General features: G+C 42.8%; 1 protein-coding gene across 7 annotated transcripts in view; it reads right to left on the bottom strand.

The window, feature by feature from the left end:
• DOCK4 (dedicator of cytokinesis 4) overlaps positions 1–16,914 on the bottom strand; it is a 245,305-nt gene that overhangs the window by 38,623 nt on the left and 189,768 nt on the right. For 5 of the 7 annotated variants that reach the window (XM_028746679.2, XM_028746677.2, XM_028746681.2 and 2 more), the window contains 4 exons: positions 16,357–16,442; positions 7,501–7,527; positions 7,226–7,321; positions 2,891–2,951 (listed from right to left, as the gene is read on the bottom strand). In XM_028746679.2, coding sequence (XP_028602512.2) covers positions 2,891–2,951; positions 7,226–7,321; positions 7,501–7,527; positions 16,357–16,442 — 270 coding nt within the window. The remainder of the gene's footprint in view (positions 1–2,890; positions 2,952–7,225; positions 7,322–7,500; positions 7,528–16,356; positions 16,443–16,914) is intronic. The other 2 variants (XM_028746680.2, XM_028746683.2) reach the window with 1 other exon arrangement.

Here is a 16,914-nt window from a genome sequence, read left to right as displayed (position 1 = left end):
GTGGGTAAAAGCCTCAGCACCTAGGGCTTGCCGATCGAAAGGTCGGCGGTTCGAATCCCCGCGGCGGGGTGCGCTCCCGTTGTTCGGTCCCAGCGCCTGCCAACCTAGCAGTTCGAAAGCACATCAAAGTGCAAGTAGATAAATAGGGACCGCTTTCTAGCGGGAAGGTAAACGGCATTTCCATGTGCGGCTCTGGCTCGCCAGAGCAGCGATGTCACGCTGGCCACATGACCCGGAAGTGTCTCCGGACAGCGCTGGCCCCCGGCCTATTGAGTGAGATGGGCGCACAACCCTAGAGTCTGTTAAGACTGGCCCGTAGGGGCAGGGGTACCTTTACCTTTACTTTAAAGCCATGCCTACATGCACATCAGGGGAATCTAATCTGAGGCATGTGGAGACATTTTCGTTAAGTATTGTGAATGGTAAAGTATAGTCCACATTGATGGTTTTCGAGGCAGAGAGATGAAAAGAATAGAGCAGCCTGAGCCCATGGATAAATAAAAAAGAAACAACAACTTGCAATTAAAGTGTCACCAAGGTGACACTTTTCTTAACCTGACAAGCTCTTGCTGTTAAGAAAATGGTTAAGAGCCTATTTGGCTCTTCATATAAAAGGCAAAAGTTCGGGCTTCTCAGTAACAGACTCCACTGAGTTCCTTTACTCCAGCTCCTGTACTCATGGCAAAGAAATTCCTTTTGGATGAAAGATATGTATTTCTGTGGACATTAGGATGCAAATAATGACTTGGAGATTGGAAGGGGCCACCATCTATTTCCGCAATTGTGAAAGCAGCAGTGGTAGGTCTGGATTTGGAACCTCAGACAAAAAAAAAATCCCCACTCAGCTCCAAAGTTTACTGGTCCACCATTGGTGGACAAATGGTTTGCAGCCCATTTTCATGGAACTTTTAGCAGGTTGAAATGTGCACATGGTACGGGCTGATATGGTATTGCTGACATTTGTTATATTAACTGTGCTTAAATAGTTGAGGCAATTTGAATCTCTTTTAATATTTTAATTTTTGAATGTTTTGAATTTTTCTTGATTTTATTGCTTTATCTTTTTGTAAACCACTTTAAGGTGTGTGTGGTGTTTTTTTTACAGCTAAGCAGTGTGTAAGTTTGAGGAAGTAAATAAATTAATGGAGGAGCAATCACACAGGTCTACTCAGAAGTAAGCCTCATTGAGTTCACTCAGGTAAGTGTATATGCAAGGAGAGAGAGCACTTTTCCAGGGGTGCACCCAGTATTGGGGAAGGCTTAACTTTACGAAGCACAAAGAGTCTCGTCTCTTGCTCTGTGCCGATTGGTAAAAACATAGTTACAGGGCAGGCTTTTGCCTGCTAAGTATCCACGGTAAATGCCATTTTATTTCTGTGGTTTCTGCCTTTAGTTTATTTTCAATGCATTTTAATTGTGGTGTTTTTAATCATATTTTATGGCATTATGATTTTAAATCATTATAAGCTGCCCTGCATAGTTTCCAAGGCACTAGCAGATTCACCGGCAGTGCATATTCCTGCGCTGCCCAGGGCGGGCACACTCCTGAGGGGGGCTGGGCACAGAGGGAGCCCTCCTAGGAGCGGGATAGCCGTTCGGGTGCACAGAGCGGTGCAAGTGCCCTGCAGCCGGGGGCAGAGCGAGCCGCCAATGGCGGACATTTGGCGCACTGCCCACCCGTGACTCTGCAACCTCCCCCAGCTGTCAAAATGGGGGGGAAGGGGCAAATGCCGCTGGCTCGGGGTAGGCTTGGGAGTCGCAGGTGGGTGGCGCGCCAAATGTCACCCCCTCAGCAAAGACTCCCTGGTAGGTCCGCCCCCACCGCACCCCCTTCCTCCACCCCTGGAAGATTACAAGGGGCAGTAGAAATCTGCATTAAGTAGAAAAATGTTTTTATATCTGTTAGCCCCCGCTATTATTGGCTGCTTTTGGTGAGACAAAAATATTAACAGAGGAGACAGCGACCACATCCTTTGACCTGGTGCCCTCTGAGGAAGGCTAGGATGCAAATGTGCTTTATTGTCATAAGCCACTCTGTGGTCCCATGGGATTAATGGTTGGGCGAAAATCTTACAATTACAGCGGTACCTCGGGTTAAGTACTTAATTCGTTCCGGAGGTCCGTACTTAACCTGAAACTGTTCTTAACCTGAAGCACCACTTTAGCTAATGGGGCCTCCTGCTGCTGCCACGCCGCCGGAGCACGATTTCTGTTCTCATCCTGAAGCAAAGTTCTTAACCTGAGGTAATATTTCTGGGTTAGTGGAGTCTGTAACCTGAAGCGTATGTAACCCGAGGTACCACTGTACATACATACATCTATACAAATAAAATAGTCATCCAACTAACCTTGAAATAATATAGTTCCCCTAATCATGCAGAAAATAAAAAAGGGGGGGATATCTCCCACTCTATCACACATTTCTCAGAGAGAAAATCACCCTTTGAAAAATATTATTTCACCTAGATGGAAAAAGTTACACAATTCCCTATCAATTGTAAAAACCAGAAAGGTTTCTGTCCTGAATAAGAAGAAGCAAGGATGTTGGAAGAAGTATCCCTGCTTCTTTTCCTCACTGCCAGCAAAGTAGGATATGTGCTCAGAAGAATCCCACTTCCCTTGCTTCTTTCCCACCTGCCAGCTCATATAATTAGAGACACCCAAACCGGGCAGGACAACTATATTTTTGCAGCCTTATCAATATATATTCAAATGCAACATGAATACTTCATGATTCTGTAATAGGTTTTGAATTCATTAATTATGCAGTGGAAAGCGTACTTTTAAATCCCAGTTTGGAAAGTAAGCTATTAAAAACACGCTCCTTATCTAAACATTCGGATCCTTAAAGTGACATAGTTAAGATCTCTCAAAAGAAAGAGATACGCACCAGCAAGCTGACAGTGCAGCCAATCTTTTTGCCATCCACGTCACCCATTTTCATGCAGTCCCTGGAGGGGTTAAAAAAAATTGTTTTAAAAAACAGAGCAAATCATGCGCAGAAGAATTAATTATGCATGTTAGATAAAACGATGTATCCAAAATAAATTCTGTTATTAACTGACTCAAATACACTATTTGATTCAAGAATATATGTCAGCCTAATGCAAGATAAGATCTCAGAGGACCAAAGCATAGTTCAGGGTAAATCAACCTTAAACTGTAAATGCAATAACTGCAAAAATTGCACATCCATCCCTTGTCTGTTTCTGCCTTGATTATCTGCCCTTCTTCTGTTGTATGGATCAGGAGTGGGACACTTTTTTCCCCCTATCAAGGGCCAATGACCCACAGAGAACAAACAATTGCAGGTATGTGGATTAATGTGAGCCAAAGCTCTAGTGTGTTCAACCCCAGAACCTGCAGGTTTCGTTCCAAAATTGTTTTTCGATGCCAGATTTGAGCTCAAAAACACGTGAAGCAATAAAATTCAGAGTGCCTCTGAGAGCCTCCCACTACAACTAGGTGAGACAGTAATCTAAATGTGAAGAGTAAATGAGTTCAGTTATTGGCAGAAGAACTCCTGGAGTCATTCCCTATCTGAGTCCAATGGCTCTGGCCAGCCCAGAGATTCAGGCTTCGAGCCTGAGCTGCTCCACAGTCAGTGTGAGGAGATGACACAGTGACCCAGGGCAGTTTTTGCACTCCCAGCACTCCAAGCTGCTCCTCCACAGCCAATGAATAGAGCAAAGGAATTAAAAGGGTGGAGTTCTGGTAGAACCGCAGGAGTCCAGAACTGGGTGAAACAGGGGAATGCCAATTGGTTGCTGTAGAGCAGAGGTAGGGAACCTCAAGTTTGGGGGATAAATGCAGCTCTCCATGCCTCTCTTGGCATCTTTTCCAAGACACATGCTTCCCTAGCCACAATGCATCTCCACAGGACGTCGGTGGTGCTGTGGGCTAAACCACTGAGCCTCCTGGGCTTGCCGACTGGAAGGTTAGTGGTTCGAATCCCCATGATGGAGTGAGCTCCCATTGCTCTGCCCTAGCTCCTGCCAATCTAGCAGTTCAAAAGCACACAGTGCAAGTAGATAAACAGGCACCATTGTGGTGGGAAGGTAAACGACGTTTGCGTGCGCTCTGGTTTCCGTCGTGGTGTCCCGTTGTGGCAGAAACAGTTTAGTCATGCTGGACACATGACCCAGAAAGCTGTCTGTGGACAAACACCAGCTCCTTCGGCCTGAAAGCAAGATGAGCGCCACAACCCCATAGTCGCCTTTGACTGGACTTAACCGCCCAGGGGTCCTTTACCTTTTTACCTTTAACACAGGCCGTAACCCTCACTGACCATGAATCACACTTTTCATGAGTGCTTTGGCTGGCTGGAATGTATCCTGGAACTCTGATCATGTTTCTTGCATTCCAGGGTAAAAGACAATGGGGTGTGTGTGTGTGTGTGTGTGTGTTGTTGTTGTTGTTGTTGCTGTTGTTGTTGTTGTTGCCATTCATCTGTCTTGAGAGACAACAGAAGAGTGCACCATCGGGGTCAAACCATTGGAGAATTTCAGCACCTGCTGTGGTTGTAGAGACCAATATGGTAGAAACATGTTTCATTGCAGCCGGGGGAAGACAAAGGCGTCTGGTTTCACTGTTACAGATACATTACGGTGTTTCTTCTCTTTGCGCTCCTCGCAGCAGTCATTTCTCCTCTGATCACTGCTGTGGATGCATGAATGACGGTCTCCAGGCAGTGTGATCATCTGCAAGGGATTCCCACACTGTGGGGCTAATGTTGCCAGCCTTCATGTCATGTCTGCAGACATCTTTATAACACAGAGTTGGTCTGCCAATGGGTTTGGTGCATGAAGCCAGCTCCCTGTAAGGCACAACCTTGGGGATCCTGCCATCATACACTCTGTGTACATGACCAAGCCAGCGCAGATGTCGCTGAGACAGAAGTGTAAACATGCTGAGAATGTGGGCTTTGAAGAGCACATCTTTATTTGAGACACTGTCCTGCCATGTGATGCCCAAAATCTTCCTGACACTGAACATACGGAAGGCAATGAGGTGTTGCTCCTGCCCAGTGTTAAGTTCCATAAAGCAGTGTGCTCAACACACAAGCCCAATAGACCTTCATCTTGGTATTGGTCTTTAGCACGACATTATCTCAGCCATTGCTGTAGCTGCCTTGCCAATCCGCTTGTCTAACCTACTGTACAAAACTAAATTCATCATTTGTTTTGCCTCTGACTCTGGCCACCACTGGCACATGTTGTCCGTAAGGTTGCTGAAACAAGAATTAATCCATTGGGCTGAGAAAGATTCCCCACCCATGCCTTACAACAGGGTTTTCCAAACTTGGGTTTCCAGCTGCTTTTGGACTACAATTCCCACAATACCTGAACACTAGTCCTGCTAGCTAAGGATGATGGGAGTTGTAGTCCAGAAACATCTGGATACCCAAGTTTGGGAAACCCAGCCCCAGAAGGATACACTGCAGCTTCCATCCTAAATCATATTTCTTTTTGCCCAAGCTAGTGGAGCTATGATACTAAACAATGGGTCCATGGGCAAGAGTTTGTTCTACCCCTGTCAACTGGAAGACCTAAGTGGTAAGAACAGATCCTCTCCTCCTCTGTAAAGCATTGTATACATGCACTAGTTTTTGTTTGTTTGTTTAATAATAATATAAATCCCACCATATATACCCAAGCATCTTTCTGGATCTACACTGTAAATCTTTAATAACCTGACTATCTTATGAAATTGAAAGCAAGGACAACAAATATGGTTCAGATCGTCCTCTTTCAAGGATATGGAGTGAGCTGTGGGAGGGAGGGAAGAAGTTTGGAGAAAAGGGGAAACTCAATGTATCTGTAGCTCCTTTTGTGCATTATTTAATGAAAATCAATAAAAAATATTGTTATAAAAATGAAAAACCAAAAAGGGGGGGGGATATGGAGTGAGACTTTCCACAGTCTAGAATTAGAAAGGGGACTGGAATTTCAAGATGATCCTGTGTTTAGGTTCTGGCAATGAAGATTTCATGCGTGGCCTCATCTAAAAACACACACAGCCCAGCCCTAAGCATGTTGGCATGGAATTAAGTCCCACTGAGCTGAACAATGCTCGCTCACAAGTGAATGTTATAGGCAGGAAGAATGCAGCCAATCTTTCTGTGCTCAGTCCCCACAGTAGAAAGGAGTTATGGTGCAGGGTAGCGATTTGATTCTTGCCTTTGCCATATACCCTCAAGGGGGCCTTAGGGCAAGCCTGATTCCTGCCCACCCCACCCCTCAATCTGCAACAAGGATGTGATGCACAGGGTCACCAGAAAGGTTACAACTATATAAAGAACAAATGCACAGCCAGAGATCTTTTGCATTTCTTTGAGAGCAGGCCCTGCAAAGCAAGGAGAGCTGCAATATGCTATTCACCACTCTCCAATGCCTGGAATTGCTATCGAACTAAACAGACCACCTGCAAGACTGGTACCACCAAAGGAAAAGCTGGACAGATGTGGACTCTTTCTTTCTTTGGATTCAAGTGATCCGTGGCTTACATGAAAAATTTAGACTAGCGCTACCTGCCTCCTACATCTTTCGTCTGCTCTGTCTAGTTGCCATCATGTTTTCAGGCCACAGATGGCCTCTCTCTACGCCAAATGTGCAGAACCTAAGACAATTCGTCCTCGATTCTTGGCTGTGCCTGTTGCCACAGCTCCTACAGATGTCAAAAGTGAGGAGGGGGTTGCAATGCATTCCGTACAGGACCCATCAGAAGATGCACAGTAAGACCCAACCTGACACTGGCAATATGCCTGATGTAATACCATCAGACCTAGTGCACAGCTGAGGCGCACATTAGTGCAACGTGAGACTGATTTGCACTAGCATAAGAGTCATTCTTAGAGCTGATCTACATATGCAGAACCACGGCGTTCTACTAATGTTCTGTGATTTATTTATTTTTTGGGAGGAGAACCTTTTACATAGAAAACTATTATGTCAGGAAGGTGGTGAGAACTCTTCTTCCTGGCACATAAGCTCTCGACAGGCAAGGATAATTTTGTGTGGGTGGGGTGGGGTGGGGGAGGCAATCAAACATGTGGCTTACCCCTTGTACCCTACATTGAATTATGAACTCCAGAAAACTTGGTATCTGATGTTGTGTGTGTGTGCTTTCATATTCTAGCTAATGATCATTTTCTTGAAGGAATGCTGGCACCAGACTTTCAGACCATGGCATATTTCTTGCTATAAATCATGCAGTAATTGCTCACCTGTAGTCCAGCAGTCTCTCCATAAGACGGGTTACAGTGGCGATTAATGAAACGCCACTTTCTCTCCATGTTTCGCGTTCAATTTTCTTCAGCAAGCTGGAAGGAATGAACCCAGGGCAAAATATCAGCATTTATTTTTACCGGTCTCCATAACAACCAATTTATACTCAAAGGTACCCAAAAATGCCTTAGCAGTATCTGCTCATTCACAGATTTTATTATTATTATTATTATTATTTCCTTCAAACTAAGCACAATTGCAAATATTCTCTTACCTGGGATAAGGACCAAAGAGTGGAATTCTACTCCAGGAAGCATTGACAAGGCAAATTGAATTTTTTTTAGGTTAGCCAACTTCAAGACAACACACACACAGAGAGAAAGCATCCTATTTTCCAAATATATCTAGACATCTCACAACCTTTACACACAGAAGATTCGGGATTTATTGCATGCTCACCCCTTTGTGCTATTCATTAGACCTGTATTTCAACATCAAGAAAAGAAACTGAAGATTTTGTTACCTAGAAGAGAGCATTTCCCATCTCACTGCTTCCCTTTCGATGAGATTTCAAATCTTCTCAATGTAGGATTTTCCCCCCCTCCGTACTTTAGTCGACAGTAGTTCTGCACCCACACAATTTACTGCATTGTAACTGCCACAGGAAAAGCCTTTTCCTGAGGAGAATTTTTTTTCTTTTTTAACCCAAACACTTTCCTTTCGCTTGGTGTTATTTATGCATTTCAATCTCATTCATTTAACTGTTAAATAATTGGTAGCTTCTTGGTGGCAAACATTAGCCAAACGCTCCAGGTCAGTTAGAATTGAAAGGTTCTGAGCCCAGCAGTAATATGAAAATACAGAAATAGAAGCACTGACAATAATACCAATGAGCAACGGCTAGCATTTGCTTAGTTTCTAAAAATGAGAGGGGCTGGGGGTTGTTCCGGAAGTCCTTTCCCCAAATCTAGATGCATGCAAGCCTCAGAAGGGCACATGACATATGCTCACAGAGACTTTGTCCTTCAGGATTGCCTCTCACATTCCAAGGCTGAGCCCTAGAACCCTAGAGCTGCCCAAAGGTGATTCTACAAGCACTCAAGACCCCATCGCAACTATGCCGTTTGCAGAAGTGTCTTGGGAGAAGCTTTGAAACATTTCTATGTTGATAACACAGGTATCCTCCAGGGACAAGTCCCCCTCCCACAAATCATAAACAAGGATTCTGGGTTTCTTAATGTGTTTTGGGCATTTGTAGATCTCTCCCTCCCTCTCCTGTGCGCTCTCTGTGAAAAACTAGTTGTTCCCCCATTCCAGTTCCCTTGCCTTTGACTGAATCCTGAGGATCTATATAGTTACTGGTATGTATTTTGTAAAAGTGGGGATGTTGGACACATTGGGGAAGGTGATACAGTCCATTGTCATGCTCGTGTTAGAAAGGGAACAGACATGGGGATGGTTAAGTCATTCCAAAGCAACAGCACTGAAGTACCCGCTTATGTTTCTTAGGTCAAAGCACTACAACCAACACCAGAAACTTATGGAAAGGAGAACCAAACATACCTAAGAGCTATTCACACCACCATCTGAGTGCACAGTGGAGGCATCCACCAGCATATGGAAAGCCAGTTGTACATACCAAGTGCAGAATTTGACTTCAACCACCCGCTGAAAAATGCTAATGCTCTGGCAACGACTGGCTCACCATGGGTTGGGAGATTCCATGGGCAAACTTTTCAAACATGCTCCCCACAACTGCCACATTCCCAAGGGCTTTTAAATAGCCCTTGGATAACCCAAAGCTATGCTGGGCTACCCTTTGCACTTAAGATTCTACAATGTCAGCAATTGGCAGTTTGGACCAGCCTAACATTCCTTAAAAGCCTGGTCCCAAGACCCGCAATGAGTAATTATTTAACAGATTTTTTTAACTGCATAATGGTCTGAGAGCACAGAAGTGTATTCCTGGGATGGGAGAAAAAAAGTTTATGTTCCTTCACATTTTGTGTGAGACACACACTACCCAGTTGCCTATAATAATAATAACTTATTATTTATACCCCTCCCATCTGGCTGGCTCCCAACAGAATATTAAAAACACGATAAAACATCAAACATTAAAAACTTCCCTATTCAGGGCTTCCTTCAGATGTCTTCTAAAAGTCAGATAGTTGTTTATTTCCTTGACATCTGATGGGAGGGCGTTCCACAGGGACGGCACCACCACCTAGAAGGCCCTCTGACTGATTCCCTGTAACCTCCTTTCTCACAATGAGGGAACTGCCAGAAGGCCCTCGGCACTGGACCTCAGTATCCAGGCTGAAAGATGGGGGTGGAGATGCTCCTTCAAGTATACTGGGCGAGGCCGTTTAGGGCTTTAAAGGTCAGCACCAACACTTTGAATTGTGCTCAGAAACATACTGGGAGCCAATGAAGGTCTTTCAGAACCAGTGTTATATGGTCTCGGCGGCCACTCCCAGTCACCAGTCTAGCTGCCGCATTCTGAATTACTTGTAGTTTCCGGGTCACCTTCAAAGGTAGCCCCACGTAGAGCGCATTGCAGTAGTCCAAAACTGTACTTGAACTGTACTTGACACGGATAGCCCTTCGAATAGAGGACATTTCTCAGGAAGCTTTACAGATAGAGAACTATTCCCTGTAAAGCAGGACATATGGCCAACCTAATAGTCAAACATGCACATCCTATTCAACAGCTTGAACTATACTGCCCTGACATGTCTGCACTGAGGGAAGGAAAATATTGTTCATGTTGTTGCAGTCCAAATTATTTTTAGGTCACACTTCAGCTTGCTTACACATAGCTCTTGATCCCATAATCAAGCACAGCTGTCAACTTTTCCCTTTTCTTGTGAGGAATCCTATTCAGAATAAGGGAATTTCCCTTAAAAAAAAGGGAAACGTTGACAGCTATGTAATCAAGTGATGGCCAGTTCCACTCCTGTATGCCATATAGTCAACTCCATAGCATTTGAGGGAGATGCCCATGTCCTGGAAAGCCGAAGCCAATGCCAGCTTCCTGCAGGCGGTATGCCCCGCCCCCAGGACGCACGCCACGCCCCCGGGACACGCACCAGCCACGCCCCCGTCTGCTCTCCACCCCCCAGTAGCGGAGCATGAAGCTCTGCCACTGCCTTGAGTGACATAAATTAGGGTACCGAAAGGTTGGGCTTCATCTATTTTAACGTATTCAGAAAAACGAACTGGATTCATGAAGAAGTGCTGAGGGGATTAGGAAATTGCGCCGAGGGAAAAATGTTCTCTCGCCTGGAGGTTTCTCCCCTGCCAAATATCAAAGACTTGCTGAAGGTGAAGAAACATCTCAAAATGAGAGCGGCTATAATCTCTCAGAAGTGATATGGATTAGCCAATTTAAATACAGGCTTACTTTCAGTTTATATTTTTTGCATCCAGTATATCATGTGGGTAGGTCCTGCCTCCCTCCCTGTCTCCCTCCCCCCGACCAGGAATTCGTGCAAACCCTTTGCATCGCAGACCTTTCAAAGATAATGCACAAAGCAAACATTCCTGACAAGAGAGCCTCTCGAAAACAAGCCTCCGCTTCCTCGGGCAATATCTCGATAGGAAGTAAGAAGAAGGGTATTCCAGCTAAGCTGGTGTTCTCTCCTGCACACCGCGAAGCAGAAACTCTTCTGCATGCTTTACTGTAATCTTTTATTCCATCTTCCTTTGATCCTTCTCCAGAGGCCTGTTTGCTTTCCAAACACCCAGAATGGTGCTTCTTTAACCTGCAGCTAGATTGCCAGCATTCAGCAACAATCCTTGCTTGGCACCGGTATAGAGTTATGTAAAAAAAATAATTAAAATATATAGTTTGAAAAAGCAAGAGTGGTTCTTTGTGCCATATCCTGTATTGTAGTGGTTGGGTGGCCATCTGTCATGGATGCTTTAGCTGAGATTTCTGCATTGAAGGGGTTTGGACTAGATGACCATTGGGGTCCTTTCCAACGCTAAGATTCTACAATTCTATGACAGAGGCAACAGAAACCGTGTCAGCTGTAGTGGGTGCATAATAATAATAATAATAATAATAATAATAATAATAATAATAATAGGAAATGTGCTTACTTATGGGCTGTTTGTGGGGTATCTGTGCTAAATCTGAACAAGCAACAATGGCTGCTGTTGCTGAATGCCAAGTCAGCTGTGATTAAGATCTCCCTCATCCATGATTTGATTATGAATTACTCTGTAACCCTGGGTGGTGGAACCGGGTGGAGTTGGTCTCACCCAGTTGTGCCCATGGCATTCGGGTACTAGGTGCAGAATCAGGGCACAGTTGAGAGTTGGGGAGGGGAAATTGCTGTGGTCTATGCAGATTCTCTCTCTTTCCAAGCTCTCTCTGTCCAGGTGTTTTTTTGGGGGGGAGGGTGTGGCTTGAGTGTGAGTTCCTGGCACTGGGCAATTGGGACAGATTAGAGATTCTGCTGGTTGACCGCTTGCCTTGCTGACCTTTCAAAGATAATGTACAAAGCAAACATTCCTGACAAAAGAGCCTCTCAAAAACACTTGCTGAAGGTGCGTAAACATCTCAAAATGAGAGCTGCTATAATCCCTCAGAAGTGATATGGATTAGCCAACATTTCTCTATAACCAGGCGTTTGGCTGATTAAGATTCTATGTGTTCGTGATAGGTGGGTTATTGGTTTGTTTGTTTTATTGTGTATTTGGTGTTCTCGTTTTGTATTTCTATGTTGTGATCCAGCCTGTGATTTGTGGATGAAGGGCAGTATACAAATTTAATTAATAAAACAGCAACAACACTTTGCAATTATGCTGCTACTTAGATCTAAAGACTCTGGGCCACATGGAAAAGCCTCACCTCAAGCAATGACAACTCTGTGTGCAAGATGGAGAGGTGTCACAAAGGTCCTGTGAAACCATTGATATTAGAAAAAATCTCCATGAAATTTGCTATGCTTGAGATTGTCACAAGAGCTCCTGGACTAAAATTGTCTATCAGAAACTTCACTCTTGTGGTTTATCACCACCACAGCTATGCTTGAGATGTTGCAAGTATAATGAACTACTTCTTCAACCAAAGACAATTTTCATTTAATGTAAATCAGACATTGCACCATAGTGTTGAAGACTGGTATCTATGCATACAAAAAGTGTTGTGTTAAGACTATACCACAGGAATGCCTAATGAAATGTGAGCAACACACTGACTAATTTAAAATTAATGAAATTGCAACAAATTTTCAGGAGTGATTCTCTAATTAAAAAAAAAAGTATCACAACATCATCTAATCTCCATTTTGTCGGATTTTATATCTCTGTCTTTTTCTTCATACAAAAAGGAAGTGCACCTAAACACCATTGTAACTGGAATGTATCCAGTCAGCTATTTAGTTCAGGAAGTTTATCCGTAAAGATTCTTTGGGATGTTCTGTTTAACGCGGGTGGCGCTGTGGGTTAAACCACAGAGCCTAGGACTTGCTGATCAGATGGTCAGCAGTTCGTATCCCTGCAACGGGGTGAGCTCCCGTTGCTCGGTCCCTGCTCCTGCCAACCTAGCAGTTCGAAAGCACGTCAAAGTGCAAGTAGATAAATAGGTAATGCTGCAGCGGGAAGGTAAACGGCATTTCCGTGTGCTGCTCTGGTTCGCCAGAAGCAGCTTAGTCATGCTGGCCACGTGACCCGGAAAAAACTGTCTGCAGACAAACATTGGCTCCCTCAGCCAGTAAAGCGAGATGAGCACCGCAACCCCAGAGTCATCTGCAACTGGACCTAATGGTCAGGGGTCCCTTTACCTTACAAATGTTGGAAGTCTCTCTTGAGAGCAGGTATTTTTCTTCTATTTTGCACACCAAATTATCATGACATTTGAACTTTGTGTCATGTGCCACTTGTTTTTCTGCTTTTAATAAGTGAAAAGTTATCTATGTGCAATGTCTACATTTTGGTGAGGAAAGAGTTTATATAAATCTTAACCAATCAGTTTTCAAGGTTGTAGAAATTTCTACAGAGCTTGGCTTGATATGTGAAAATACATGTGCAATACTCAAAAAATAAATAAAATGAAATAAATAACAAATGCTCCAATCATTAAAAGGTTTCTGATGGGAATATGTTAACTGTTAAAGTCTATGCTTCAAAAGAGCCGTGTTCTTCTAACATTAAACAAAAAACAAAAAACGTAGGGCATTATTGCTTTGAAATTTCCATGATTTCATGATAAAGGATACCTGGAGAGTCAGAGCCACAAACCATTCTCTCCTCCATTTTTAGTACACCTCTTAGTTCCAAGTCAGCAATATCTGTGACTTTTCAGAGCTCCCCCGTTGAAACTGGCTAGAAGACTGATAGCTACAATTTGGCAGGATATTTCATTATAACAGAGTTTTAAGTAGCACTGGTCTCCAAACAATTTTTTTTTAAATGAAGGTGACGTGGGTGATTTGTTTCTGAAATCAATAAATACCTGAATTTTTTAAACAGAATTGTCCTAGGGATTTATTTATTTTAATGCTTTATGATTTGTTCCATAATTCAAGAACCGCAAGGCAAGTTCAGTTAAAAATAAAAACACATTATCATAATAAAGTCTATCTGTGCCCTCTTTACAACGGGGGGTCACTAGAAGCTACTTTTTAAATCTGTTGCTCCAAGCTTTAAAAAGTGAAAACCAGTCAAAGATTACCCTAGAACTTTGTGAAGCTTTAACTACAGTGTACATGCTTCTAGTATTGCCTCAGCTTACAGCCCAATTCATGTATAATGACTTGGAAGCAAATCCCTAAGGGTGGTGTCTACTCTGAGTAAAACTTAGTTGAATACCACTCACTGCATTCAATGGGACAAGTGGGACTGAAGCTTTAATTTCAAGCACTGGTTCCCATTGGAACACGATGGAAATATTTTGTTTAAATAATGGGTGAATGAAATGATTTTGAACACAAAGCATAACACAGACACCTGGATTTTTTTTTAATTCCCTTTTGTTAATGATATTACAACTTAGGCCTCAAGTTCAGATCCTTGCATATGCTTGTATGTTTCCGAGCACAATTCAAAGTGTTGATACTGACCTTTAAAGCCCTAAACGGCCTTGGCCCAGTATACCTGAAGGAGCGTCTCCACACCCATCATTCAGCCCAGACACTGAGGTCCAGCTCCGAGGGCCTTCTGGTGGTTCCCTCACTGTGAGAAGTGAGGTTGCAGGGAACCAGGCAGAGGGCCTTCACGGTAGTGGCACCCACCTTCTGGCACCCTCCCATCAGATGTCGAGGAGATAAACAACTATCTGACTTTTAGAAGACATCTGAAGGCAGCCCTATATCGGGAAGTTTAAAATGTTTGACAGTTTTTTATATTTTTATATATGTTGGAAGATGCCCAGAGTGGCTCGGGCAACCCAGCCAGATGAGCGAGGTATAAATAAGATGATGATGATGATGATGATGATGATGATGATGATGATGATGATGATTGCAATTGTCAAGCTCATCAGACATTAACCAATCTGCTCTTATATCAACACTACCAATGGGGTTTGACACACAGTAAGTTCCCATTCCAAAGTACCCTACTGCATATACTACAGAGATGAAATGTGTATGGCTGTTTGACTCTAATATAACATACATTTAAAATACAATTTTCAGCTTATCAGCAATGCTCTTCAGAACTTCAAATAGAACAGGTGAGGGCACATACTGAGCTGAATATTCATTTTGGACACAGGCAGGACGTTGTGCGAGATTGCATATGAACCACGAGTAAACTTTCTATAAGCTAGAATCTAGACCAAGGCAGAGAGCATTCACAGGTGTTCTCATTGTGCCATTTCACCTTAAAAGGGATGATGTATGTTCCTTCTTTCTTTGTAAGTGGTATCACCATCAATCAGAAAGGAGAGGGGGAGAAGATACTTTTATAATAGATGTTCAATCTTTGGGGACTTGAAAGCTATCTTGATATTTAAACATTTCACAGTTTTTGTGCAGAGACAAAAATTGAGTTGCTGTCCCTCACGCTCAGAGCATGTGAGGTAATAGTCCTGCCTACACTGGAGTAGGGCCCAATTAGCGGAGCTGATTTCTGCCTTGGTAGTCAATAGTCTGTCTATAAAGATATTTGGATGGCAGCTATTACATCCAATTAGCTATGTTTCTAACCCTCTCTTGTCTAATTGGCATTTAGAGTCAAAACATCTGTTTGTTCTATCATACTTTCTTGAACTATTGGAAGTCATGGTATGTAGCAATTGACAGGTAAAATGGAGACATGATGAAAAATTAAGCTTCATACCTACTGCATCAAAATGTGCTAATTTTTCTGTTTTACTTCATAAGCTTTCTCAAAGTACTTTATTCCCCCCCCCCCCCCGACTAATATTGTGAGGGTAAAAGATGCAAGACATAGCTGTCTATGATTCTAGGTATATCATTGACTCCTTTCAAATGAAAAGATGGGAAATGTGAAACCATTATTTTTGAAAATACAAAAAAATCCATTTAAATTTGTGCCACATTCATGCCAATGATTTCAGTAGCAAATATGCAAGTATTTGCTTATCACTTCCATTGAAATCAATGTTGCTTAAAAATGCCAATCTAATTTGTTTGTGCCCCATCTTCTTTAAGTTATACATAGAATTAACAACTATATTAGCTCAATGCATGTTCTCTAGAAAAATAAACCCTTTACTTCACATTTTACACTAAATATTTAAAATTTTAGCACTGCGTTGCACATTATAACAGTATAATATTTATTCTCTGCGGGAAACTTATTTACTTTTAATATAGGGTTTTTATGTGAGAAAATTTAGCAAAAGAGAGACAGAGATGTTTAATAAATACCTTCTTGAAAGTCTTGCTTTTCAAAATACTACATATTGTTTGAGCTCTTAGTCAGCATTTCCAGTTTTAACAATTAAATGAATGAGAAAAGAACTAGCTCTCAAAACGAACAGAAAACCCCAACAATCTTAGTAATTAGACACAAGGACAAGACTTGTTCGCTCGTTTTGGTAAAGAGATTTTGGTAAAGAGATTGCAATAAGACAAAGCATTGCCCCTTCAGTACTGGAGTTGCGCTCCATCACAAAACAATCCGTAAAGTTAGGACATTTATTACTCACATACTATTGAAGAGCTCTCGATATGTTTCGTCACCTTTGCCTTCTGACATCAAGCTATCCAATTTGTCAATCAGTTTTGCTTCCACCTGTAAGTGACATATGTCTGCATGTAAAATGAGGGTATATACACTGTTGGCTAAACTATTTAAAAGGTTTTTGTTTTCCACAAAGGGCTTTCCTGCGCAACTGTCTTCATATGAAGAATTAACCGTTTAAGTAAGATTCCTACATTGTTCCCATTCTTTGTAGAGCAGAAATTATCGCACAGGAGCCTTCTTATGTATGGCACATATGCAGCAATTTAAGAGGGGCAACATGACTTTAAACTACAGGTGTTTGCTGCTGCTAAGGCAGCTATTTATGGAGCCAAACAAATGCAACTTAACTCCCCATCTCAAAATTCCACCCCAGGCTGCAAATGAAAGACAACTATATGTATATCAGCATAAAAGCCTCTCTCTTTTTTCTCCCCCATTCCCCTTCTCTAAATCCCTAGATTAACATGATCATAACCCGCCTGCCTCTTTCAGCACTGGGTGAGAAACAGAGATCTACTGC

This window comes from Podarcis muralis, chromosome 10 (assembly GCF_964188315.1).
Source record: "Podarcis muralis chromosome 10, rPodMur119.hap1.1, whole genome shotgun sequence".
Taxonomy (NCBI): domain Eukaryota; kingdom Metazoa; phylum Chordata; class Lepidosauria; order Squamata; family Lacertidae; genus Podarcis; species Podarcis muralis.
Note: the sequence above shows the minus strand (reverse complement) of the source record. Positions and strands in the feature narration are given on the sequence as shown.